General features: G+C 38.7%; 1 protein-coding gene across 1 annotated transcript in view; it reads left to right on the top strand.

Annotated features, from left to right (window-relative positions):
* LOC122175089 (cytosolic phospholipase A2 epsilon-like) overlaps positions 1 to 22,301 on the top strand; it is a 30,144-nt gene extending 7,843 nt beyond the window's left edge. Inside the window, exons 3-21 of the mRNA XM_042862502.1 lie at positions 1,948 to 2,020; positions 5,775 to 5,911; positions 6,831 to 6,962; positions 8,411 to 8,451; positions 9,413 to 9,455; positions 9,961 to 10,018; positions 10,472 to 10,638; positions 10,756 to 10,842; positions 11,989 to 12,026; positions 12,882 to 13,029; positions 13,854 to 13,990; positions 14,358 to 14,580; positions 14,939 to 15,053; positions 16,175 to 16,312; positions 17,729 to 17,836; positions 19,065 to 19,256; positions 19,995 to 20,161; positions 21,047 to 21,233; positions 21,869 to 22,301. Coding sequence (XP_042718436.1) covers positions 1,948 to 2,020; positions 5,775 to 5,911; positions 6,831 to 6,962; positions 8,411 to 8,451; positions 9,413 to 9,455; positions 9,961 to 10,018; positions 10,472 to 10,638; positions 10,756 to 10,842; positions 11,989 to 12,026; positions 12,882 to 13,029; positions 13,854 to 13,990; positions 14,358 to 14,580; positions 14,939 to 15,053; positions 16,175 to 16,312; positions 17,729 to 17,836; positions 19,065 to 19,256; positions 19,995 to 20,161; positions 21,047 to 21,233; positions 21,869 to 22,080 — 2,403 coding nt within the window. The 3' untranslated portion in view covers positions 22,081 to 22,301. The remainder of the gene's footprint in view (positions 1 to 1,947; positions 2,021 to 5,774; positions 5,912 to 6,830; positions 6,963 to 8,410; positions 8,452 to 9,412; positions 9,456 to 9,960; positions 10,019 to 10,471; positions 10,639 to 10,755; positions 10,843 to 11,988; positions 12,027 to 12,881; positions 13,030 to 13,853; positions 13,991 to 14,357; positions 14,581 to 14,938; positions 15,054 to 16,174; positions 16,313 to 17,728; positions 17,837 to 19,064; positions 19,257 to 19,994; positions 20,162 to 21,046; positions 21,234 to 21,868) is intronic.
* Positions 22,302 to 25,780: the final 3,479 nt, after the last annotated feature.

The following is a 25,780-nucleotide window of genomic DNA, read 5'->3' as shown; positions in this document are numbered from 1 at the left end:
TTATCACTAAAAAACAAACAATAAATAAAAAAACAACAACAACAAAACCACTTCCACATCTTATCTAAGACATCTCAGATAAGAATCTCAAACTGCTCTGCAAATATTGAATCCATTGGTTCTTACTCAAGCAAGAGAGCTTCCAGCATAACTGGAACAGGTGTATGAGCTGGCAGCACCCTGTACCATCCCTGAGTTCTTTTCAGATAAACAGCTGCAGGAATTGCTCCACGCTTATGCAGATCTTGACAAACAATGAGTTTCTGCCTTCTAGGGCATATGCTGGGCTCCAAGGTGCCCAAGCACATTCTTAGTAGGTGAGTGTGGTGTTCCACCTTTGCTAATTACCCAGCTAAGAAGAAGTGTTAATCAACTGGGTGGAGAGCTGCATTAATATGGCTTCACTGGTTTGGAAATGTGAGCCAGTGTCTTTGCACAGGGGTAAATGTGAGGACATACTGCTCCATCAGTTATTGCTTGCAAACCTGGCAGCTCCTGTTATGAGAATGCTTGAAATAGAAGGCAAGTAGATTGATGAGGATGATTTTCATGAAGAAGTACTAAAAAAGGGCAGAAGGTGAGGATTTCTTGCAGTACATAGAGGCAGGCCAGCAGAACTCCTTTTTAAGATCTCAGCGTAACTCTTCACCAAAGCATAAAGCATAAAACAAGAGAGAACTTTAAACACAAATAGGAAAAGTAATTTTTGTAACAGAAGATAATTAATTTTCTTCCCATCTGAAAATAAAATCCTTTTTGTTCTGTTCTATAAAAAAAATATTTTTGGCAATGGTTCACATACTGTTTTAAGAGAGGTTCTTGCAGCCACTCTTTATCAGTCTTAGCATCAATTTTGTCTGCTTGTTTATAATCACTCTAGGAAGTCTCTGGAGTGCTATAGAAATAGAAGGATGCTCCTGCCTGAGAGGAAACCAGTTTATAAAAATAGCAGTTGTCAAATGTAGTGGTTTGGAGGGTCTCGCTGTAACCACTTGTGCAGGTGGAAATGTTTCAAGGAGTCTGAGGAAATGACCATGTGTTACAGCTTCAGGGAATGCTGATTTATTTATTGGCTTTGTTAAGAGTAGACTTTTGCAGATATGACTGAGCCAAAGGCAAGTTTTTGGAATAAACCAGCAGGAAATCACCTTCCTTGGGAGAAGGAAATCATGTTACCTGCTATAATAAATAGGATGAGGTGCCTGCAGTCACAAAATCTAGAGAGACCTGTTTTATAGAAGATTACAACTGAAGTATTCAAAGCAACCAAAGGATGTTAAGCACTTCCCTTCTGTATGGTTTTTGAAGGGAGTGTTAATATTTATTTTTTTCCCAAAGGAACCCATACCTAATTCCCTAGCCTTTATATCCTTTGAAAATTATTCTTTGCCATTAGTTTATGTTGTACTCGTGATCCAGAAAAATCTAGAAAAAACTCTATAATGACTGATTTTTTGTTTATTTTTTGTTTTTGTCCTGTAGAATAGTAAGGGGAAAAAAAAAGAGAGGGAGAGATGTCGGGGGGGGGGGGGCAGCTGTTCTGTGTTTTTGAAGCAGAAGTCAAAAACACCTATCTGTGAGCATTATTTAGGGTTTGCTTGTGTCAAATACAAAGAAACCACATCTAGCTTAAAAAGTCCTTAAACATCAAGTTGTAGCAGACTTGGAGAATGGTTGTAGGAAATACTGCTTTGCATTTGTCTTCTTCAGACCCACTGGGACCACAGTGAGACAGAGAATCCTGAGCTCTCTGTTCTGACCCACTTCAGCTGTCTTTGCACTTTGCTATTATACAGTATTGTTGCAGATTTTCTTCTGCAGAATAGCAAGATTGTTGGTATAATTTTTCCTGAATGCATTATGGTCTTGTGGCACTTGGTTAGGTTGCTCATTTTTTGTTATTTTTCCTGCTGAAGATTTACTCATACTCCATTCTCTGTTCTCCAGATAGAATCCTCTCCCTGCTACCTGCTGACTGTAAGGATCATCCGAATGAGAAATCTCCAGCGAGTGGATGCCTGTAAGTATCCAATTGTTCCTACAAACATCTTGTTTTCCTGAAAGTACTTCAGAGGTAACTGGACACTGTAAATACAAAAGCAAACATCAGAAAATTCAAGTTGATGATATAATTGGTATTTATCCAAATAAATGAATCATTTTGGCTGATTATTCCATAACCCAGGGTCTACTTAATCATGCAAGGATAAATGGTTAAATAAAAGTAGGTATATGATATGTATAATAGTATATTGTTAAAAGGATTTAAGTGATGCCTAGGATACCAGTGACAAGTTTTCTTTCATAACAGTATAGCAACCCTTTGCAAGTGTTTCTAAAATGATCGAGTGTTTATTTAAACTAACTGTTACAAACCATGTTGCTTCCTGCTGTTCTGCTGAATGTTATTCTAGCCCTTTCTTGATGAAGAATGAATGTGCTTTTGAGGATAAGTACTTTCTCCCAAAGAAAGGAAAGTTTTTACATATATGGATGAAAAACTCTATATCCTTATACCCAGTAGAAAATTTAGATTTTTTTCTCATACATTTATAGAAAGCATGTTCATGAATTTATATGTACTTCCACTATTCTCTAAGTTTAGTTCCTAATAAGCAGAAGTGAAGCTGAGGAACTGCTGAGTAGGCACTGCTCAGTGTCAGTGATCCTTCTTGCTCTTTCCAATGGCCTGTTTACCCCCTAGCCCTAAATGTACCTCTGTGTGGCTGGCACATATAAAAAGCCTGGTAGAGTAGATCTGGTGGATCTATTTGTCTCTCTCCCATCCATCTTTCTGTCTCAATCTCTTGAATGTGTTATGGCCAGGTGCCCTTATTACTGCTATACTTATCACTGCTATTGTGATAAGCTTCCTGTATTTCCAAAAGCAAGGGATAATTTTGCCATTATGTTGTAGAAACTTGGGAAGATCAACTGGCAAAAGCAAACATATTTGTCCACTACAATAATGTTTCTGACACAGATAAAATGAACGAACAAAAACCAAAACTTTCTAAAATCATTACCATCATACAAATGTCACTGTTAATTACTCTGAAAAGGCTATCAAAGCAGGTGCAGAGGGGTGGATTCCTCATCCCTTCTTTAAAGCTTGTGCAGCAGTCTTGCAGTTGAGAGTCAAATGAGAGTCAAATGACAAAGTGACAAGAGCAGGAAAGAAAAGCAGTACTTTGGAGTTAAAAACATGCATTATGCCCATGCGCAATAAGGAGATGCGTTAAACATGAAATAGACCTGTTAGCAGTTTCTGTTTGTGGAAACTGCTACTCATGAAATCTTCAGGGTGAAAGAAGGTAGCATCAGAGTGAGCATGGAAGGAAAACTATAACCCTGCAGTCCTTAGGTTCTCCTATTTCAGTATGAATGGCAGCAGCTGGCACTATAGCCTCATGTACAGGAAGAGTCTGGGAACATGTTCTGAAAGATGAAGGTCTAGATTTACTGTGCACTACTACTTCCATTTTACCCTGTGGTAGTCATGTTTTTCTAGAAGGTGTATCAGAGGACTTCCTGTGTCACAGCTGTGAGATATAACTGCCGTATCTTAGGTCGTATCATTGGGTCACACTCTTACATTTGCACCTCCCTTCCTTTCCGATGGCTGTGGCACTTGTGTGATGACACAATAAAGCAGAAAAATTTCATCAAGGACTTGTCTACACTCTTCTACATGTCAGGTGGCAAGATAGAATTACAAATAACCGGGTTCCAGGAAGAGGTTGTGCAAGTAGGATTGAAGTGATATTTTGAATTAAATACACAGCTGACTAGTATGCCTGCACCCACTCATATAATTAAAGATTGTTTGATATGCTTCGTATCCCAAAGCACAGTTAATATGCAAGAATGGTGACTCACATCAGTTGAACCGAGTACTTTGTAAGCAAAGACTAAGTAGGCATCGATGTTCAGTAATAAATGTAAAATCATACAGTGCTCATAGAGAATTGCATTTTAAAATTAGTATGATTGCTTCTAGGGTATCCAATTTTTTTTTTTTTTTTTCAATTTTAAATCTCTTTTAAGAATTATGTGCATAGAATTTCTGAGATCAGAAATCCAAAAATAAATTAACAGTCATACAGAAACAGATCAATGCTCATGCAAGTCTTTGGGAGGGATATATATTCCCTAGATTCATCATGGGTTAGCTTGTTTCTTCAACTCTGCAGAAAGGTGGAAAGGGTTAATTTTTGGCAGTGAAATTATTAAGAATTTTATTTTATTTTTAGTGTAAATAAAGCCTATTGTTTTTTCTTGTCTCATTTTTGGCAACAGCTTACATTTTCCAGATGAAACTTTCTCAGAGTAGCCAGTCCAAGACATACTTCCTGAAAATGTGTGAACTAAATACAGGAATCTGACAAGTAGACCTTAAAGCTAGGTATTCGATCAACTCTATCTATAAAAACAAAACAAAAAAAGACAAGCAACTTCCTTCACTTGGAAAAGATGCATGTGGGACATTTTGTTCCCCCATCAAAGATGTATGAATGTGCATAAGCAAGGAGAAACGTACAATGCATCCAGATTGACCAGGCTGAATTGACATGACTCCACTGGGGAGGCATTTAGGATAAACAGCCAGTGTTTTCAGTCAGTCTCCTAGCAACTTGCTGTGAATATGCAGCAACTATGTTACAGTGGCTCTCTGCTGTCTATTAATGATGCTCTTGATGCTGCTAAATGTTTATCCATACCAATGGGAATTGTGAAAAACTGAGTACATCTCCCAGAGCTTAGTGCAAAATTGGTAGGCGTGTAAGTAGAGCAGAAAGCAAGGAGATTTAGTATTCAAACAAAATGTCTGAAGTGAAAAAATCCATCCCTGGGAATTACTGTTCCCACAGTGATCAGTTTGTGAAGGCCATCATGCTGTGATATGTGTGCAGGAGAAACAGATGCTACTGGGTTAATTTGTGTCTGTTGCTTCCACCAGTGGGCTTGAACAGAGAGCAAGAAGATAGCCCATTTGAGCCTATTTCTTCCCTTTGGAATTTTGTTCTTTAAGAAAAGGAAGAAACCTGAATACTGAAAGCAGAATTTCATCTTGGGTAACAGAGCCAGAAAGAAAGTAGAGGGAAGGAGGCAAAGAAAGAAGAGCAGTGGGAAGATAGGAGTGAGGGAGAGCGGAAGATGGCACTCCAGACAAGGACAGTCAAGCTGCTCGACAGAACAGTCGAACAGCAATATATGTATGTATATAAATAGAATATATACACCTACATACTACTATTATAAATGCTATACATGTTATTATAGATATTATAAATACAAAATATGCATATATACCTCTATATTTTACTTCAAGATGATTTATGGAAGCTGGGTAAGACCAGAAGAGTTTTTGCTTTTCTCCATAAGTGGATGTGCAAGCTCTGTTCCTCTGACCTGCCTGCAGAGTCCTTACCTGCTGCTGAAGAGTACTTCCCATTTACTATCACTTGTGCTTCTCTTATGTAAGGATGCCAATTCTTAGAATTAGGAACTTTTTGCATCCGCTTATTATTGTGTCTTATTGTGTCTGCTTATTTTATTATTAAGAACTGTCCGTATGACAGAAAATTTTGCATCTTATCATCTGTGTGCTTTTCCCCTCAGAGAAAATATCTTGGAAAAAGTTGCCTTACCTCGGGCATTTCTGCCTTTAAATAAATCACACTTGCTGTAGGTACCATACAGTCATTTTTTGTTGTTTTATGCAGCAATGGTTACTTTCACATTAACAATGCTCTGTTTCTTTCCCTGCTCAGTAAGCCAGGCTGATTGCTATGTTTCACTGTGGCTGCCTACGGCAGCAATTGAAAAGTGCCGCACCAAAACGATAAGAAACTCCAACGACCCAGTGTGGAATGAAACCTTCTACTTCAGGATCCAGAGTAAAGTCAAGGTAAGGAACCAAATCTGTCTGCCTGAAGATGTCTGAGTTTGGTGAGTCCTACTCCCTGTACTGTCCCAGGATGAGTTCCTAGAAACGTTCAGTGATTCTGTTTAAATTGCTCATGGGGGCATAGCTACAGAGTCTGGAGTTAAATTAGGACAGAAAACCTTAAACTTTAAATAAGCAATAACGATTCTGTAGAGTTTTTGGAAATGATGTGAATAAGAAGAGGTCACAGAATTCAGATTTCTTGTAGAACTCATTCTCCACATGGTCTTTCGTTGCAGCTCAACTATTATAATGTGAAGAGAAACCAGGTTTGACATGTAACTGGTGTGCCATACAACTAATGTGCTGTTGAACACTGAGGAGGTGCAACAGCAGATAGCACCCACTTCTGATACACCCTCCCTAAGTATCTTCTCAGCAAAGTGGATGAATAAGCCTTCTGTGTACCCAGAAACATGTTGGAAGCATGTATTCTTTATATTTGAAGCGCCAATCTACAAAAACTGGCTTTTACAGTAGTATGATGAAAAAATGGCTTTGTTCAAGAGTGTTTATCTCAAGATGGTTCCTGTCTGTCTAGCTTTCATCATGAAATCTGGCCAGGTATTACTGGAGGGTCAGACTGAGTGCTTTACTCAGGTTCTAGGGAAACTAAGGGACTTGTACCAGTTAGTGCAAAGTAGGTAGAGACTTCAGGAGATGAAGAAGCTGTTGTGTAAATATAGACAATGTATTACTCATGTTATAGCAGTTAAGCTGTACAGAGAAGAACACATTTTAAAATTACAGTATGTTTCTCCCAGGTGAGATGACAGTTAATTCTTCATCTTCTCACACACATCCTCATTACTCTTTCTTCTCTACAGCCAGTGTTGTCCAGACTTTAGAAAGTTTTAAACCCCTCTCCTTATCTTTCTAGAATGTGCTGGAGCTGACAGTGTACGACGAGGATTTTGCAACACCAGATGACCATCTCCTCTGTACACTCTTTGATACTGCTAAACTTCCAGTTGATAGAACAGTGCTCCTATATTTCAAGCCCAGCTCAACGGTGAGCTCTGTGAGATCAGTGTCTGTAAGATCTGGCAGGAGGGGGTGGAGAGGGCACAGAAATTTGAGTTTTCAAGCCTCATCCATAAATTGTAATGTTTCAGTTTCCTGCTCTATGTATTGCCCTGCTTTGTCCTACTTCCACATCTCTGACAAAGTCTATTGAGACCCTTCTCTAATGTACCTTCCATGAAGAAGTCCTTTTTGGCTACAGCTACTTAACTGCCAGAAGTCAGCATTAGTTGGTACTCCCATGATGGTATCCTTGTTTTATTTCCTGGGATTGAACTCGGGCATTGCTGCTCCAATTTGATTCTTCTTCAAAAGCTGTGTGACACCGAAAGGTTTAGAATACATCAACCAAGATACTAGTGGGGAGTTACAGAACAATTCCAAAAACTTGGAGTGAGATTTCTAAATCCACAATCCCAGTAATTGGTATGTTAACTTCCACTCAAAATATAAATGTAAGTAAACAAAGTAAGCGGTCATAAATCTGGGTTGGAAAGCCTGAGCCCTCCTGGTGGTGTTTTTATAAGTGATTAAGGAGCTAATGTCTGAAACAGTGCAGTATGCAGAGGAGGGATCTGACTGAGTTATCTCTGAGCCATACCAAGACTCTACAGCTACTGCAGAGTGAGTGGTCTGTAAAGATTTTTTTCCCATGTAATTCGTAGCTAGTGTCCTCTGCCTCTTTGATTTTACCTACTGCCATATTGAAGCCATGCCAGGAAGGAAAGCTGAAGTAATCTCCTGTTTGTATCTCTCTGCAGTTTGCTACAATGATACCTCGGCTAGTGAAAAGCCAGCTGACAATTGTTTGGCAATTAGTGCTGTTTCCAGGCTATGAATAACTGATTTAGCCATCTGTAAAATGGGAAAAAGAATCTTGATTACCTTTGAGGTCTATAGATCAGATCAGAGAAATATCCTACAACTTCTTGCTGCAAGTTGTTTCTGGTACCCAAACTAGGTCGCTTACAAATAACTCATAAATAAATATCAGCACTGTCTTACAGGGAGTTGCATAACTCTAACTAAATTACTCAATAATATCAGTCTTTTTTTACTATGTTAGAAGTGATGACTGGAAAGTACCTTTAACTTCCAAGCTAACAGCAAGGACAATTCATCATTGCTAAATAGAACCAGGAATAGGTAGGAGGGAAAAGCAGAATTCAAATAGCAGAACAAGTTGCCAGTTGTCTTACTGGAGCATTTTCAGTAAGAGATAAAAACAGATTGTTTTGATATAGCTAGTAGAAGGAAGTAGGAGAGGAAGGAATCACTGAACTATTAAATGGTTTTTTTCCAACGTTCCACACTGGTATCTTTATCACAGGCTGTACACTGCAACCAATTACTTCAATACTGCATAATTGTTACCTGGGTTTAGACAAGGGAGAAAGCATCACACTACTTCCTTTAATTTCCTGTTCTTGTTTTCAGGCCAAGGAGGAGCTAGAGGTTGAATTCAAACTGGAGACATTGTAAGTGATAATGTTGATTCTTTAAAAAATCTGGTAGTAATTATTTGCTAAAACACAGAAACAGCACTAGATCCCACACCCTGTGGGATTTCTGTTAAAAAGAGACAGCATTTTTCTTCGGTACCATTACTGCTCTGCTGGAGTGAAACACCTGGCTGATTCTCCTGGCAGCTTGTTCTGTATGTAGGTGCTCTCAGAGTGCATTTCCCAGCATTGTCTCTCCCATCAACAGTGTCAGACCTTGTCTTCTGCAAGATGATTTCAGAAGGCTTTCTAAGTGCATACACGTAAGCTTATGTGTGCATGCAAATGTATCAGTCTTTTCAAGCCTGTTTCTGTTTAAGCACTGGGCAGACTTTAATGCAGAACCGTTATAGTTAGTTTTCCTTTGTATCTTTAAATTTTCCACTTGCAGCACCATTTTGCTCCTACAAATTCTCTTTCTTCCCTGCCCAACAAAATGCCATTTTGTTTAATATTCCAGTGAAGGGCTTTTCCACCAGCATGATCAGATTTTTTTTCCATTCACATCCTCTACCCGTTTGATTATAATTGCATATCAGCAAGTACATAGAGTTGTCCTTCCTTCAGGGATATGCCGGTGTTTTAGCAAGTTCTTGGTGGAATATCTGTGCTTTGCATTACAGTGACAGGAACAATTTGACTGCCTGACTGCCTAATCACAGATTTCATTTTAGATGATCAAGATGCTACATTGCAAAAAATAAATAAATAAATAAATAAATAGTAGTCATGATGTGTATCATTCAGCTTTGGTACTGGGACAAATGCCCTTGGAGCAGTACTCAGTCCAAGCAAGCATAGAAAGGAGTTTCTTGTGTAGCTGCAGGGGTCCCTTTGGCCCTCACCCTTCTAAAAGGGAGAAAGAGCAACATCATGAACAAAGATAGGTGGGTATTTGTTTGATCTAAAAAGCTATGTTTTTCTTTTTATATCAAAGGTCTGGTCCATATGAAAACATTGCTACAAATGGAGTCTTAGTGGTATGTGTCTTTTTCTTAAGAAATTGTCTGTAACTATTTACTTAATACAAAGTAGGAAAGCCTGGGGGTTAGCAAAACTGTAACCTACTAGATAGCCAATATGCCATTCTTTCTTCCTCCTTTCCTGTTGAGGTAATTTGAGAGTGGAATATTTTATTTCTGTGTTCATTGGAGAATGATTATAATATCCAATTATTTAATGTCTGTCCTGTATTTCAAGCCACACACTCTTTCCCTCCATTTCCGTCTGGTATTCCTTCAATAACATTCTGCTGTTTATTTAAGCACAGTCATAAAGAGACTGTTAAGCGACTTGTTGATAACTAGCTCATTTCCACCAAGGGAGATGAACCATGCCTGGCGGGGTAGCTCAGCACTAGACAAGCATACTTACATAGTGTGAAAGAGATGTGAATTCCATAAAACAAACAAGCCCCCCAAAACACTATTAATAGCAATGCTTTTTCAGAAAATGTCATGATCTTTCTCACCTATTCTTTTACAGTGTCGTGAACTTTGTTGCTTAGAAGTGGAAGTGAATGAAAAGCAGCAGAAAAAGTCAAGTAAGTTTATTGCTTTGGTATCTAACAACAGTCTACTAGTGAGAGGATGCCTATTTCATACAACATATTGAGTTGGTGAAACAAATATTATTTGCATTATTCAGTGCAATTAGCACCAGGCAAATTCATTACGTTGTTATATACTTTGATAACTGCATCCCGTAATCCTTTAGGTATATGCCAACAAGACCACTTCAAAGTTGATATCTCACTTGTATGTAACAGTAAGAATATGTAGAGTCCTCTCTTTAAGAAAATAGTCTCAGTTTTGCTTTTTTCCCTTTGCTACTTGCACTCCTTTCAGATTGCTTTCCATTAGGCAATGTTGTGGTCCAAACTCTACAACTGTGGTATCTGCACTCCACCTTTAATCAAGGCAGTACAATTTCCCAGTTTAATCATACTGATTTTCTCATATACTTTGTTCTGTGTGTTGCTTTTTCTTTTTTTCAGAGAAGGAGCTTTCCCTTACTGTGAAAGGATCCTTTGAAGGGACACAGGATATCACACTGGGCCCTGATGGAGTGGTCAGCCCATCATGTCCTACCAAGTTCCACTATATCAAGTATGCTGAGCCAACGTTGGATGTCATGTTGCCAAAGAAGAGGCGCTACCACCCTGTACGTTGGAAGTGGCCTTAATGTTGAACTGACCATGAATTGCTCTCTAGAAGGTGGGAGGAGCTGGAGAGGGCAAACCTGCGACTGTTTTTGTCCTAAAGCATGTTGTTTTCCCAGTGGACCTGCAGGTTCAGTACAGAAACAGGATCCCCAGTGCTGATGCTGAATTCACTGCCTATGGGAATGAAAACGACAATTGCAGAGGTGAGCATCACTTCCTTGAGGAACAAAATGTCACTCAAGTAGAAATCATTTCTTCTTCACGCCCCCTAATACTGTCCCACAGGAGTCCCCGTAAATAGCTACCAAAAGAGTGAGAAATATTCTGATTTTTTCTCATACCTCTAACAAACAAGAACTCTGTTTCTCTGGCTGTTTTCTAAGGAGAAGCAGGTTGTTCCTCCATTTGTCTCCATCATGTGCCAGTAGCAGATAGAGTGACTTTCAAGGATGTCAAAAAAATGTTATGATTTCTTCACTATATATCTCCATGTTCATGGATCCCTGTTTTGCTTAAGGTCTGAAGAGAGATTTCCCTTTGAACACAAGCTATGGAAAAGAGAATAAATCTGCCTACAGTAAATTATTTCCTTTAAGGGACTGTATATAAATTGTATTAAAAATATTAAATTTAGTATATGAGTTTAAATTATGTGATAAGAATATTGCTTAAAGTAGGTATGGCTGTATAAGGCAATGAAATTAATTGAAAAAAAAAAAAGTAATAAGAAGTAGAATAAGGAACAAATCCTTGTTTTAAAATATTGTGTTATTGTGAAGAAACACCTACAGATGTCTAGGGAAAATCTCACGCAAAGAAGTGAGAGAACATCAGATTTCAGGGCCATTAAAGCATCCCCCTAGAACAGAGCACTCTTTGCCAGTTAAATAACAGTATGAAAGTTGCAATAATAATTTTAAGGCAAAGTTAAATCTGAGAAACAGTGAGTGCAGAATTGCAATCTCTTCACTGCAGGTCTGTGGGCAGGAAATCAAAGATCTGTTGCATGTCAGAGCCTAAAGAATGGGAAGCATAAAAGAAGTGGTATTTCAGGATGCTGCAGAAAGTTCATTCATAACACAGGAAATTGGACCTACTGCACTAATCTCAGCATCCTTTGTATGAAGTTTGTTAATGTGTCCTGGAAGAACTTGGGATCTGTGGGTAGGAATATTCCACTGAGGACAGATGAATGGTCTTGAAAATATATGCAAAAATCTCAGACATTTGACTTAGTTATTGCCAGGCTTTGCTGGAGTAGAAGTCAAGCAATGACCCCAGGAGAGAAAGGGGAAAAAGAAACTTTAAAATGAAAACAAAAACATACTGTTTATATATTTGTTTTTCAGGAGAAAAGATTTGATTTGAATGTGAAAGCAGAAAGATGGTAAGGGGTACTCTACTCCTAAAGGTTTGAGCTATTGACATTGTTTAAACCACATGGAAAGAATATAAGCAAACAGAAAAACGTGTGCAGTATATTGTAAATAATTAGGCTTGGAATTTGACTTTCAGCAATAGATGTTGATTATTATGTATTTATCTTAGAATTATTTTGACTTTGAGCACATAATATTATTTTTTATTAATTTCTGTCTCTGAAATTCAGAAAAATGATAAATTTGACTTAAAAAAAAAATGAAGCAAAAAAGCAAACAACAAGATAAAAAAAGAGAGGACCCAAAATTGAACTCTTCGGGAAACATGAAAATGTTTCATGTTATCCACAACCACATGTAACACACACCACTGGGCAATCTGATCTTTTCTTTTTGTGCATAACTAGAAAGCAAAACAGAAAAGTAATTTAATTCTGAATTCAGATTTTTCTCCTCAGCGATGCTCACCGCTAGAGGGGGATACGCTCCCACTGGAGCTGCTCAAAAGCCAACATTGGAAAAACTGTTCTTAGATTTGCAATGAGAAAACGTAGACTGAAATTCCTCGTGAAAGGGGAAATCAATATACTCATTTTAGAACATTTGAATAGATTTTTGAATTTTGTAGTTCTTTTAGTTTTAGAATATATATGTATATTTCATTTTAAAATGCTGTATATTATTTTCCAATTAGTTATTGCTAATGGGATAGAATGCCACTGGTTAAGCTTACTAATTTTAATATGTTTTTCTTTCTTTCAAAAATAGTTAGAATATTCTCACGTTCCTATCACATTATCCTTGGGTCTGTCTGCCTATATGAGTTTATTGATATGTAAAATATGTGCCTATGCTTATCTTAGTAACTGTTCATGCCGCCAAGACCTGGACATGCGATTTGGGTTTGACTTATGTTCGGATGAGAGGGCTTTCCTGGGCAAAAGGAAGAAGTATGTAGCAAGCGCAATGAAAAATGTTTTTCACCTACAAGAGGATCTACAGGATCATGAAGTATGTGTGTGTGTGGTGGGGGTGGATCTTGAATTTCTAGCACCTTTGTGTACTCTTCTAGAGGAGAGGTCAGCAAAATGGGCCACACATCTGTTCTGTATCTTTGCTGCTAAGTTCTGTTATTTCAAGAAACAGCAGTTGCAGCAGTTCTATCCTCCTTGACTCTCAATGTGCATTTTGTCAGACCTGAGGTGTATCCATTCCTCCCATCCTATTCTATAGCTGGCTTGATTCATAAATACTATGTGCATATTAAACACATTAACTAGCAAAGATTTCTTCCAGTGTTCAAATGTCACAATTTCTGAAAGCTTAGGATAAACATCTCCACTGAATACATGTTATAGTGTCTTCCCTTTCTTGCAACTCTGAAATTCTGCAAAGTAAATATCCTGTGTAACTTAATGTTACTGATGAATAACAAGGTTGATGAGAGTTGTTCAGCAACAGTGGAAGTATTTCTTCCTGACGCTGGCACTCTTTCAAAGAAGAGTAGTAGATTCATGGAATAGAACGGAGTGGTAAAGGGATGGAAATACAGAGAAAACACACTGTCACCATCAAATAAAGCTTTTTTTTCTTGTTCTCCTGTGCCCTCATTTGGTCTAAACTAAATATGGACAGGAACCCAGGTTTTAGATGATCTCTTAACACGTATTTATCCAAAGGGAAGCAGAATTAGTAGTCATTGCTGTTTCAGAGCCTGTCTTTCCAGAATGGGACCCAGGCTTTTAGATCAGGACCAGCCTGGGAGCAGTGGCCAGACCCATGGCAATCTATTGAGTGCCATCAGTGTGACTGTCCCATTCTCCTCTGTCCAACAGGTCCCTGTTGTGGCTATCATCACAACAGGTGGTGGACTAAAGTCTATGACAGGACTGTATGGCAGTCTCATGGGACTCAAGAAATTAAATCTCCTGGATTGTGTAACCTACATCAGCGGGCTGTCTGGCACCACATGGTAAGGCCAGTTCATGCAAGAGAGTAGACCGGTCTTTTTGAGAGTGATGTCCCTGCATGGAGTTGCTGTCACACAGCTACTGATTGCTACCAATGAGGAGCCTGGTGCTGGAAGTTGTAACCTACTCCAAAAAATAGTAATTCACTCTTATGTGAAAGCAATTTTTAGGCCCTCTTCTTTTGAAAGTGAGCTTGAGAAACTAAAATAATTGCTGGGGATTTGGAAAGCTCATTCAGCTGAATAGAGCACCAAAAATAAAGTTTGTACATACAGAAATAAATCCCTAAATGTAGACCTCTGTCCCCAGAAAGTTTGAAGCCTTCTTTTGCTCCTTTTAATTTTTCTTATCTGTCTTATCTTTCTCCAGGACTATGGCCAACTTATACAGGGATGCCTACTGGTCACAGAAGGATCTCGACTCACATATTAGTGAAGCCCAGAAACAAGCAACCAAATGCAAGATGGGCTGCTTCTCTATGGATCGCATGAAGTATTACAACAAGCAGCTATGCCAGCGGAAAGAAGAGGGATACAGGACATCATTTATTGATCTCTGGGGGCTTATGATTGAATACTTACTGAACGATGGGGTATGACACATATTCTTTTTCTTAGAGAGCTGCTTTTACTTATTATTCTTATTTCTGCTGAACTGAGAGAAAATTTCCTGTCAGTTCAGAGAATATACCTCCAACTGAAGTGAAGTTCTCCGTGTCAATAAATACTTGGACATTTTTTTTTTTTTCAATAATCTCCAAAGTGTATGTCAATAGAATAAGTTGTGAATGCAGCCTAATTTGGCAAGTGCCATTAGATTCTGGCTAATCTTTAGATAAAATCAGATGTGTTCTCAGGCAATTTACCTGAAGTGCGGATTGTACATACAGAAAGAGTTTGAGACAAGTTGTTTCCACCTCTTCTGACATAACAGTTTTTCTTCAAAACCAGAAAGACCCCCACAAACTTTCTGATCAACGAGAAGCGCTGTGTGATGGCCAGAACCCACTGCCCATCTATGTGTCAGTCTGCGTCCGGGACAACTACAGCACTCAGGATTTCAAAGGTAAAGGCAATATTTCAGCTCCTGTGGTGCTAAAACTGGCAACTGGATTCCTGTGATTTGATTTGCTCATCTCTGCTTGGTAGCTCTGGTCTGTTTGCTGTTTTATAGAGAAATAGCCATTACCTCAATACAATTTTAATACAAGAGCTATTACAGATCAGCTATTTCAATATTTTTGACACACAAAATCAAAATCCTGCCAGAAAAGCCATTTTGGAGATATTAGATGGAGCACCAAGAGTAAAAAATTATTGAATATGTCTGAAAATCAAATTTTGCCTTTTGTAAATGCCCATATCTTAAGTGCTTCATTTTTTAATTATCAAGAAAGACCTCATGGTTGTAATAAGGACTGGAAAATCATCTGACCTACTTCCAACTGAATCTTTTTCTTTGCTCATTATTTTGATTAGTTTTTTCATAAGCAGAAAAAGTTAGATTGTGGGAGAAAAGGGGGAAAGTAAATTCATATCAAATTTTTATGGCTGAGATGAAAAACAATGAATCACATAAATGAAAATTTGGTCTACAACCTCTCTGTCCCAAACTTCGCTCATACTGCAGTCATATCAGACAGCTGCTCCTCATTATGAGAAGACATCCAAGAAAGTAAAAAACTAGTGCTATCTTCCTTACCTTACACAGGGTGTATGGCTGTATAACTAGCCACTTACAACAAACTCGTTCCTCTAGAGCTGAGTATCCATATTTGAACATACCTGAATTATTCAAGGGGAAAAAAATGCATCCTATTAACTATACTGGTGGCAGTGAGGGTACTTCCACCTAGAGGTGATGGATACAAGGGCAGAGTGAAACCCAGTGCCTGCTGGATTGGTGCAACATGTGAGGTGTTAATGGCTGGAGCCTTGCCATGCTCACTACGTACACTCTGATGCCACCGTCACTGGGCAGACTGCTTCTGCCTCCCTGCGATTAAGGAAACCCCATTGCCACCACATCTGAGCTCAGTTGCCTGGCTCTGCAGGTGGCTGTTTATCAGTTAGGCTTTGCAAAGACAGCACAACAAACAGAAATCTGACTGGTTTATGTCCTAGCAGCTCTGTACCCAGCTGAGAGCCCAAGAAATCTCAAAGCGTCCTTTTGTGTTGGTGTTACAGAGTGGGTGGAGTTCACCCCCTACGAGGTGGGGCTGCTGAAGTATGGTGCATTCATCCCGGCGGAGAATTTTGGAAGCAAGTTCTTCATGGGACGCATGTTAAAAAAACTGCCCGAATCCCGGATCTGCTACCTGCAAGGTGAAGTATTTCATTCCTCTGGCTCTTCAGGGAGTGGCAGAGCACATGGACATTTCTGGTCAGACCTACTGACCTCTGCTATAGGATCACCTTCTAGAATGGAGGTGCATTATAGTTTAGCCAAAAGTTTACAGTAAGAGATGTCTTATCCTTTTTTATTTTGTTGTTTCCTTATTGCTGTCCTGGTATGCTTAAACTTTCTGAAATTCTGTCTAATCGATGAAATCCATAAATCTCCTTCTTCCATTCTAAGGAATGTATTACACTGATTTTCTATGCTTCTGATTCTTCTCAGAATGCACTCCAATTTACAAATGTTTCGACACTGCAGGAAACATGCAGCTGCACTTCCACTGTGAGATATAACATCAATGCCACATAGTGAAACCTACGTGCTAGAGATGTAGGCTGCCCAAGATTACAAATGAGACCAGAAGCAAAAGGGTTTCTGAATCCCTCTGGTCAGTGCCTGAGTTGTACTGATGGGTTGTGTCTAAAGACAATCAGCTACTTTAACAAGGAATTAGAGTAGTCAGAATTGATGACATAGCAACAGATGAACACAGAGCAGTGCAAGTTTGGTTTCAGTCACCTCTTCTTACATTCACGCTGCTTATAAGCTCCTTGATTTTAGTATGCTATGACATTAAATGGCCAGTACCCTAGGGAATATTGTTAAAATGATGGCTCTCAGGTTGGTCCATTTTACCTGTTCCACCACAGGAAAATTCATTTTCTAATTACTGGATATGCTGCACTGGTTTCTGTGTCCCACTGAAAAATAGGAACTACAATTGATCAGAATATGTACTTAAATTTACAATGGCAGATGAAAAAGTGGCATTGTTGGGGCTGTATTTTGTCAGCAAAACCATCAGTTCCCTTGTGAAAAGTCTGAGAGGAAAAGTCCTGGATGGAGGAAAGAGTATACAGCAGAGCAGAAGCCCGTGCAGTATGTGAATACTTAAATAGTAAGGTGTGCATTTTTCTCTTACAAACCAAATGGCTGAACAGGCTTTTCCTCCCTCTGTGAAATGATTCATGGCTCACAAAAGGTGACCAGAGTGTCTGGAGAAAAAGAGGATCTGCAATAAGAATGACAGGTTTTTTTAAATGTTTTTGTGATGTCTGCGTTATCTGAGCTCTTAATTTTCTCCTTGAGTGGGTTTTGCTCTTTTTCTTCTCTCCCACTCTGTTATTTCTTTACTGTGCAGCAAAGCCATGCAGTAGATGAGGCACAGAACTAACATTAACAAAAATAGAGGTCACTGAGGTCTATAGAGAAATTGGACAGCCTCAATGTTTAGAAATATTTCAGATACAGACATTCCAAAATGAATCTAGGAGATCAAAAGAAAAGGGAAAAAAGAGTTTATTGTTAAAATGTGTTCTAATGGTCAATAATTCTCTTTATAGGTATGTGGAGCAGTATTTTTTCTGTGAACCTCTTACAAATCTGGGGACTGTCACATAGTTCAGAGGATTTCTGGAAGAGATGGACTCAAGACAAAATTGATGAAGTTGGTGAGAAATTTTTAGACCTTCCACTTATGGTCATTTAGTCTTCTGAATGCCTTTTGATATCATATCTTTCAACTAGAATCCAGAATCATAGGATCCTTATTAAAAAAAAAAAAAAAAAAGGCAACTTCCTCTCCCAACCTAAGAACTAAGAGGAAAAGAATAAATAGGGAAATGGTGCTGTAATTATTAAACTTACGAAAATGCTATTGATTGAATGGTTCAATCTTTACTTGGAAGATTTACAGGGGTCACACATATCACAGGAAATGTTTTGTTATTGCTCATTATCACTCAGACATGTTCAGACTCAGAACAAAGACTCTGTATCAGAGAGTAAAGTTATTTTTACTTCCAGTGCAGGAAATCAACCTATATATCAATTGGCTGATCAATATTTCCTGGATTTTGATTTCATTACTCAACACAGTAATTATTACATTAGATTCATCCTGGCTTAGAGATAAATGAGGCCCAGAGGGTGTTTTCTGAAGCAATACAAAAACCACAATTTTATTGCTAAATCATTCAACATGATGGTAGCTCTAATTGAACACATCCTGAAAATAAAGAAATACATGTGTGCAATGATAGAAACTGCAAGATATCCCCTGTTGCACTCTCAGCCACCAGATCTGGCATAGCAAGTTGTAATTTCAAGAAACCACCCCTTGTGTCATTTCTGCTTTTCATCTACATATGCCCCCACGTAGTCACCCTGGAAACTTCCTGTAATTTCTAAGTGTGAATGTATTTCCTGGGATACTCTCATTCTACTGATTAAGCATATACTCATGTAGCAGTGGGTTATTATTGGGTAGAAGCTGTCATCTATTGTGGTAAATCTTGTGATGCCTTTCTATTGCCCATCTGACTGAGTGGGAGCATATGCTTTAGCTCCATTTTGCCCATGCTTACTTTACTTCATGGAATCTTCATGTGTGGATACACAACTTTCCTTCTGACTGAAGGAATATTCTCTGAATTGTTTGGTTCCCTTAAGGTCTCCTTTTTTCAGGACTAAAGATTGCTTCTGATGAGCCATCTTTAGGCCAGACCTCAAGATCACCAGCAAATCTTTGTGCAGCAGCCCCTATTCTGCTCCAGAACAGGTTTTTGTTTGTTTGTTTTTTTAGAGTATGTTCAGTGAAACTCTGAGATCTCTTGCATATCATTCCAACTAGAAACAAAAATGAATTAGTTATTCATTAACATTTCTCTCCTCCTCTAGATGAAGACCCAGTGTTGCCTACAAGGCCCCATGAGCTAAGGACTCGCATGTACACCCCTCCTGGCACTCTATCCAGTGCTCTTCGGGGTGCTTTAACCGATCGCTTCTCAGTTGCCCAGCATCACAATTTCCTGAGGGGTTATCAGCTGCATAATGACTACTTCGAAAATGAGCACTTCTGCCAATGGAAAGGTAAAAAGAACTTAAGAGACATCATATCCAGGTGGTGTTGGGATGAAATTTTGAAAGAAATCTATTGACAATGGAAAAAAACCTAAAAGAAATTATCTTTTTTTTTTTTAAATGGTGAGAAGAGACAAAGAGTTGCCAGGTATTTAAGTTTGTTATAAATATAAGCATGTGCTTATGTGGTTTATCTGAGATGTCTGTGGTCCCTACTGAGAGGGTAGGCTCGATGCCAACAGAACAAAATTTAAAGTAACAACGAGAATATGGAAAATACTTTAATTCAGCAAGGCTGTGCCTCTAACTGCAGATATGACTGAAAAAAATCCCAGAAAATATGAACAGTGAGAAAAAGTCTGAAAGAAATGGGGCTTTCTAGTCCAAAGAGAAGTGGAAGGACAGAGAAGCACAAATCTACATGTAAAAAAGGAAAAGGATATTTTGTTCTTCATATCAGTGATGGACACAACATGAAACAATGATTGAAATGAGAGATTTAATTTAAATATTAGAAATAGCTTATGGATGGCAAATTATTAAAATAGATTATTTGGAATCTCTATATAGAACATTTTTAAGAATATGAATTTGGGTGGTATTTTGAGGTCCCTCTCGTGTCTATTTGACATTTATCTATTGCAACAATGAAAGGTCTAAGAGATGGCTAGTTCAACTTTGTGGGTTGTTTTTTCCATCAAAATAACAACAAATCAGTTCTTATTCCAATAAATATTTTCCTTTTAGACACTGTGTTAGACTCACGTCCCAATGAGCTGATGCAAAATCCTGATCACCTGGGCATGATAGATGCTGGATTTTTCATCAATACCAGCAGTCCACCACTTTTAAGACGGCAGAGGGAAGTAGATGTCATCATATATTTAAGTTATACTACTGGATCTCATACACTGGTAAGGAGGATCATGTTACGTTATGCTGTCTCAATTTGTTTGCCTACAGAACCTAGAACTACTCATTAATTCAGCTGCTTAATTTTTAACTTCTGTATTCCCTTCTTCAAATGCTAGAAGAGGTCAGTGATTTCTTCTTCAAGGAAAGGAGAAATGAATCTGCTGAGTGACCTAAATCCTCATTTCAAAAGCTGTGATGTCAACCCTATATTTAAATACAACCCTTTTCAAATTATCTTGTTGTTAGAGGATGTAGCTTCAAAACACCGTTTTCATGGGGATAAATTTAATTAGCTGTCTATAAAGGCTTGGAGAAAAATAATTTGGGTCTTTATCAACTTAGTTTAGTCAGAAATGTAGTGTTAAGCATCTTTGCCTGTTTAGTTGAAAAGGCACAGTGTACTATAGTACTCTAGTCTTTCCTCAGTAAAATATTTATCTATGTGCTGTAATGCCTGCACAGACACAATTGCACATTCAAACTTTGTTATCTTCTGGCTTCCTGGCTTCTAAGCATGTAGTAATATATCTTACACTTTTTCTTGCTGTGATTTATTTTTCTGATTAATTCTATGGAGTATATCAAACACGGGCTTTTCCACTTTTAACACTACTTGATTTACCCCAAACTTCTGTTAATTTCTTCTGCTTTTATAAAGCTGAATCCTGAATGAAATCTCCAACTCTGTTATTGAGATAAAAGCTTGAGATTAGTAATCCATGCGGTACATTAACACATGGGGTAGCTATGTGTATAACAACCCTTGATAAGAAGGAACCCACCCTATGGCTCCATGTCACTAAACATTACTGATAGATATTCATTTTGGGGCCTCAGGACAGCCAGGCTGAACTCTAATGCTGATCGTATTTGTGATACTCCAGACTCTAGATAAGGCGTGCAAGTATTACTCGGAGCAGAAAATCCCATTCCCAAAAATTTCTTTGAGTGATGAAGATAAGAAAAACCTGAAGGAGTGCTACATCTTCCAAGATTCAGATTCGCCACGATGCCCTATTGTGATTTTTCTTCCGCTTGTGAATGATACCTTCCAAGAGTACAAAGCACCCGGTAAGATACAGGGGCAAAGAATTAAACAAAAGGCAGCACTACCCACTTCCCTGACACTAGAGGCTCCCACTCTTCTTCTGCCCAGGCCACCTGCTTTGTATTTGTCTCCTTTACTGACAGCTGTTAGGATACATTTGCTTTACTTCTTGGTAAGCAGGGAGGTAGAATTCAAAATTCTGCTTTTGCTGAATTTGGGAGACATGAAAAATGCAAATGCAGGGATGGGTCCAGGTGGCAAGCTCCTTAAGACTAGAATCAGGATGCTATTCTGTAAGTAGCATCTTCCTTCCATCATCCAGGTCCCAGCTGCTCAGGGGACCAATTGCGTACAGGTGCGTTGACAGTGGTGACTGGAGAGCCCACTGAAGCTGATATCCTTGTCTGAACCATGATTTTAATGAAGCAACTGTTGAGAAAGCTACAGATGAACATTATAATGCTGTCCCTCACTTTTCTCTTCTGCCCTCATTGCTCTGGGTGCACCTTAACAAGAGGCAGCCACACGTGACTGCATTATTGGTGCATTTAAACTCTGAATTCTCTCCTGGAAGAAAGACTCCCTCTTTCTTCTGCTGTGGAACTATCTCACTGCTGACTGAAGATACGCCACATCAGCAACTTCTCTTTTTCTACAGGTGTCAAGCGCTGTTGCTCAGAGATGGAGGAAGGAAAACTTGACCTGACCAGCCGGTGTTCCCCTTACTGCATGTTCTCAGTCAGGTATACTGATGAGAATTACCGCCGGCTGCTGAACCTCAGTGAATACAACATCCTGAATAACTCACAGATGATTATGCAAGCCTTGCAAACAGCAATGCAAAGGAGGAGGCAAAACACGTGCTGCTAACTATCCAGCTGTCTATATCTTCTCAGAGCAGTTTTTTCATGCTCTAGCACACAGGAGGAACACAGCTTTTTGAACACTGGCTGTTCTGCACTACAGAAAGAAACTGCCCCATGTGGCTCAACGGGGTTTTTTCATTGCTGTGAAGTGGCTTCTTAAGGCAAGGACATTGCCTGGGAGATCTTTACATATGCTATGTTCCCTAAAGTAAGGTTGTCTCTAGAGCACTCTTTACAAAATTCTTGTTAGATTTTTAAAAATAGTCTTATTTTAAGCCTAATTTATTTTATGACAGATAAGAGAAACGTTTTCTAATACCAAGGTGCTACAGCAATACAACGTAGCTAACACACTGACAGGCCACAAGAGAGGGATATGAACATGAATGTCTCCTCCCTACAATTTCTCTTCATGGAAAACAACATGTATCAAACCTGGAAAATGAAGAAAATCCTGAGACCTAGTTGCAATCTGGCATCAGATCCCTTAGTCAACTCTATTTTGCAAGTATTTTGAAGAGCAGCCAGGGGTTAGAAAGGTAACAGGGACAAGTGTGTGCACACAGCCAGTACTGTGAATCATGTCCATCTCCTGAGGAATCTTGAGCTGTGAATGTGTCACATATAGATCAGAAGGAAAAACCTAGGAGGAAGCAGCATATGATTTTTCCAGCATTGGTTATTGTTTTTTTTTTTTCCCTCAGCAAAAAGTCTAATTTGGCTACATCAGAATTTCCTCTGAATTTCTGTCAATTTTTATTGTTTGTATTGAAATAAAAAAAATCAAGATCTTATTTTGAATCTTTAAAAATAAAAAACGCTGGGAAATTTTTCCCAATTGATTTATTTCTCATATCAAACTTCCTTTCTTAAATCAAAAGTACTTGAAATGAAAATATTCTACTTCCACTTGAGAATAAAAACTTTTATTGCTTAATTCAAGGGAATTTGCATAATTATTTCAGGACACACACTCATCAGCAAAAACTGCTCATTTGTTCACTTCTAGCAAAATGTGCAGACAAGAAAGAGAGAGTTAATAGTTTGCAATAACTAAGACCATCTTAAAAGAACATGAACAGGCCTTCTGTAGAATCCAGCACAAATATACCCATACCATTTGTGGCAGGTTTGCATTTTCAATCTTTCTTCTTATTTCCTTTTATGGAAAATGACTTTTCTGAACTCTTGAAAGTGCTGAGGATGAGTTGTAAAGATTATTAACCTATAAAAACCATTGCATTCCAAGAGAAAATCAAATTGAAGATTCACTTAAAAGAGGCTATTCTTGAAGAAAATCTATTAACTAGACAAGTTAACTAGATGTCCTAATCTGAGACTAAAATAAACCATGGAAAAGTGCTTGGTAAGTTGAAACGTTTTTGAGTTAATATTTTCTATAACACCTTCATTTTGAAACATAAACTTCCTTTTAATAGATAGCCTACCTCATTAGCCTGGGGAATCTAATCTGAAAGCTTCATTAACAATCAAATAACCTGCTTGGTTTGGTGCAAAATGACTCTTTTAGGATTTTCATTTTGGCAAGAAAAAAGACAAATTTTATTTACAAATGAGTTTGAAATTACTTTTCCAATACTTCTATCATTGAGTATGTCAAGTAGAACTACTTTTTTGTGCATCTATATTATGACATTGAAAAGCTAAAAGTCAGAGCGTACATTTTTACGTATAAAAATCTTTGAGTTTTGAATGAATACTCTCTTACACGCTTTTTTATTGTTCTATGGTAGTTTCATGAGTCATATTCTGAAATATGGTGCTTTGTGCTCTGTGTATAACTCTGGGAATTACCTCCTTTGGAACCTGAAATCTCCGATATGAAAAAATAGACAGATTTTTCTGATAAAATCATCTCCGGCTCTGAGGAAATACTGGCTACATAAAAATGTTTTGTGTTAACAATATTGGGCAATAAATGCCGTTTTCAAAATGGAAATTCTGCCCTGCTCCACATATTCAGGCATCTTGGTGATATGCTCTAGGTTCACAGTGTGTTCCTTGTTCCAGGAAAGTGAAACTGTTGTTAGCGAAGAACATTACAGTGTCCCAAATGCTTGCTGTGAGCATCGTGAACAAGGAGATGACTGCAGGGCTACAAAGTGAGCCACAGTCCCACTCCGCCTGCAAAGGGTCATATCTGATATGGACTGCCACTTGTCAAAATGGAGGAATAATGACTGCTCCTTTCCCACACCAGGGGAAACCTCAGTCTTGCATTGCCTCAGCTGACATACTTAGTTTGGAATACCTCCAACGAATTTAGTTCTCCAATGGGTTTGTATCCTTTCCTTCTGATCTTGGCAAGCTGTGAGCATCACCCCTGGTTTCTCCCACCTGGTGTGCCTAATTTTCTGGGGGATGAGTGATGGTACAACCCAGAGCCAGTGTGTTTGAGGGTTTTTTGGTCATTGGCACTGTGGGAGTGATGTTTTCAGAGCTTCAGTCCTGGTTTATAGCAAGCTTTCCAAAAAGGTGTCAGAATAATGCACTGACTTTAACCATAGCTGGAGGATGCTAGTGTTGCCAAGAGTTTTCTCTGACCTAGTGAAAAATGCATTTCATCAAACTATAACTGCAGCTGGCACATGTAGATAGACACAATTCTTCACAGCATTGCGAAACAACACGGCCTAAAGCAAAAATTTATTCTACTGAGTTGTCTTTGATGATGGTGATAGTTTGCATGAGAATGTGCAGTATGGGAATGTACATGGGAATCGTGTTTGTTAGTAACTATATTTAACAAATAAGCTAAGAAATGCTCAGGGCATAGCTAACTTTTTGCTCTTAGGCATTACTCCAGAACAGGAAAACAAAAGCATTCCCTTCCTCCCATAATTTTGATCTGTTATGATGTGCAGAAGATGTAGCAGCTTTTGATGCCCTTTTAAATCCTTTCCCAGTGAGCTGGAGGCTATGCCAGCATAGGGATTAGCTGGGTTCTAGCAGAGGCAGAGGCAAGGTTTGCAGCTGAACCCAAGAGCTCTACATTGGTGATAAATCTTGTGTCTGGCTGGCAGGGTTCACTGGGTCAGGCACAGGAGCCAGATTACAGTCAGAATCAGCCTGAACTGGAAAGCAGCACCAGAGTATTCACAGGGGTGGAGTTAAGGAAAGTCATTGCTTCAGGACTCTTTGTCTTAATAGTGGTGATAATAATGAGCCATAGGAAAGGAGGGGAAGAGGATACAACTTCCTAGGAAGAGACCCATCCTGGCTGGGCCTGGGCTGAGTAGAGACAAAACAACCTATGAGTGTGTCTGCTCTGCACTTCTAGACTTGAGATGGCAAGGATAGGTGGTACAGAATCCCTTAAAATGGCTTTTGCAACAACCAGTCTGAGAGAAATCGTATCTTCCCTCTTTTTTTTCTATTAGCTTTTGTATCCTATATAGTATAACAGATAATCTGCATTTTGATTATGTCACTGTTTCTGCATTTTATCAGTCTTGCTATGTGGAAAGTTCTGCACTTAGATAAAAGGGTATCCTTCTCTTACCATTAGTTATCAGCTTGCCATTGGCCAGAATTGGGCAAAGTGATTCAAACAGTTACTTCCAGCCATTGTACAGGTAGGGATATTTTTCCCTATTTGCTTTACAAGATGCTGCACAAGAAAATGGGAGGGGAATAGCTGAGTTTAAGAAATCAGGCAGAGGTGGGGCTCTGAGTCAGTTTAT

This window comes from Lagopus leucura, unplaced genomic scaffold, assembly GCF_019238085.1.
Source record: "Lagopus leucura isolate 7727_CA_CO unplaced genomic scaffold, USGS_WTPT01 Super-Scaffold_1, whole genome shotgun sequence".
In the NCBI taxonomy this organism is placed as follows: Eukaryota; Metazoa; Chordata; class Aves; order Galliformes; family Phasianidae; genus Lagopus; species Lagopus leucura.
The sequence above is the reverse complement of the archived record's forward strand: the minus strand, read 5'-3'. Positions and strand labels throughout refer to the sequence as shown.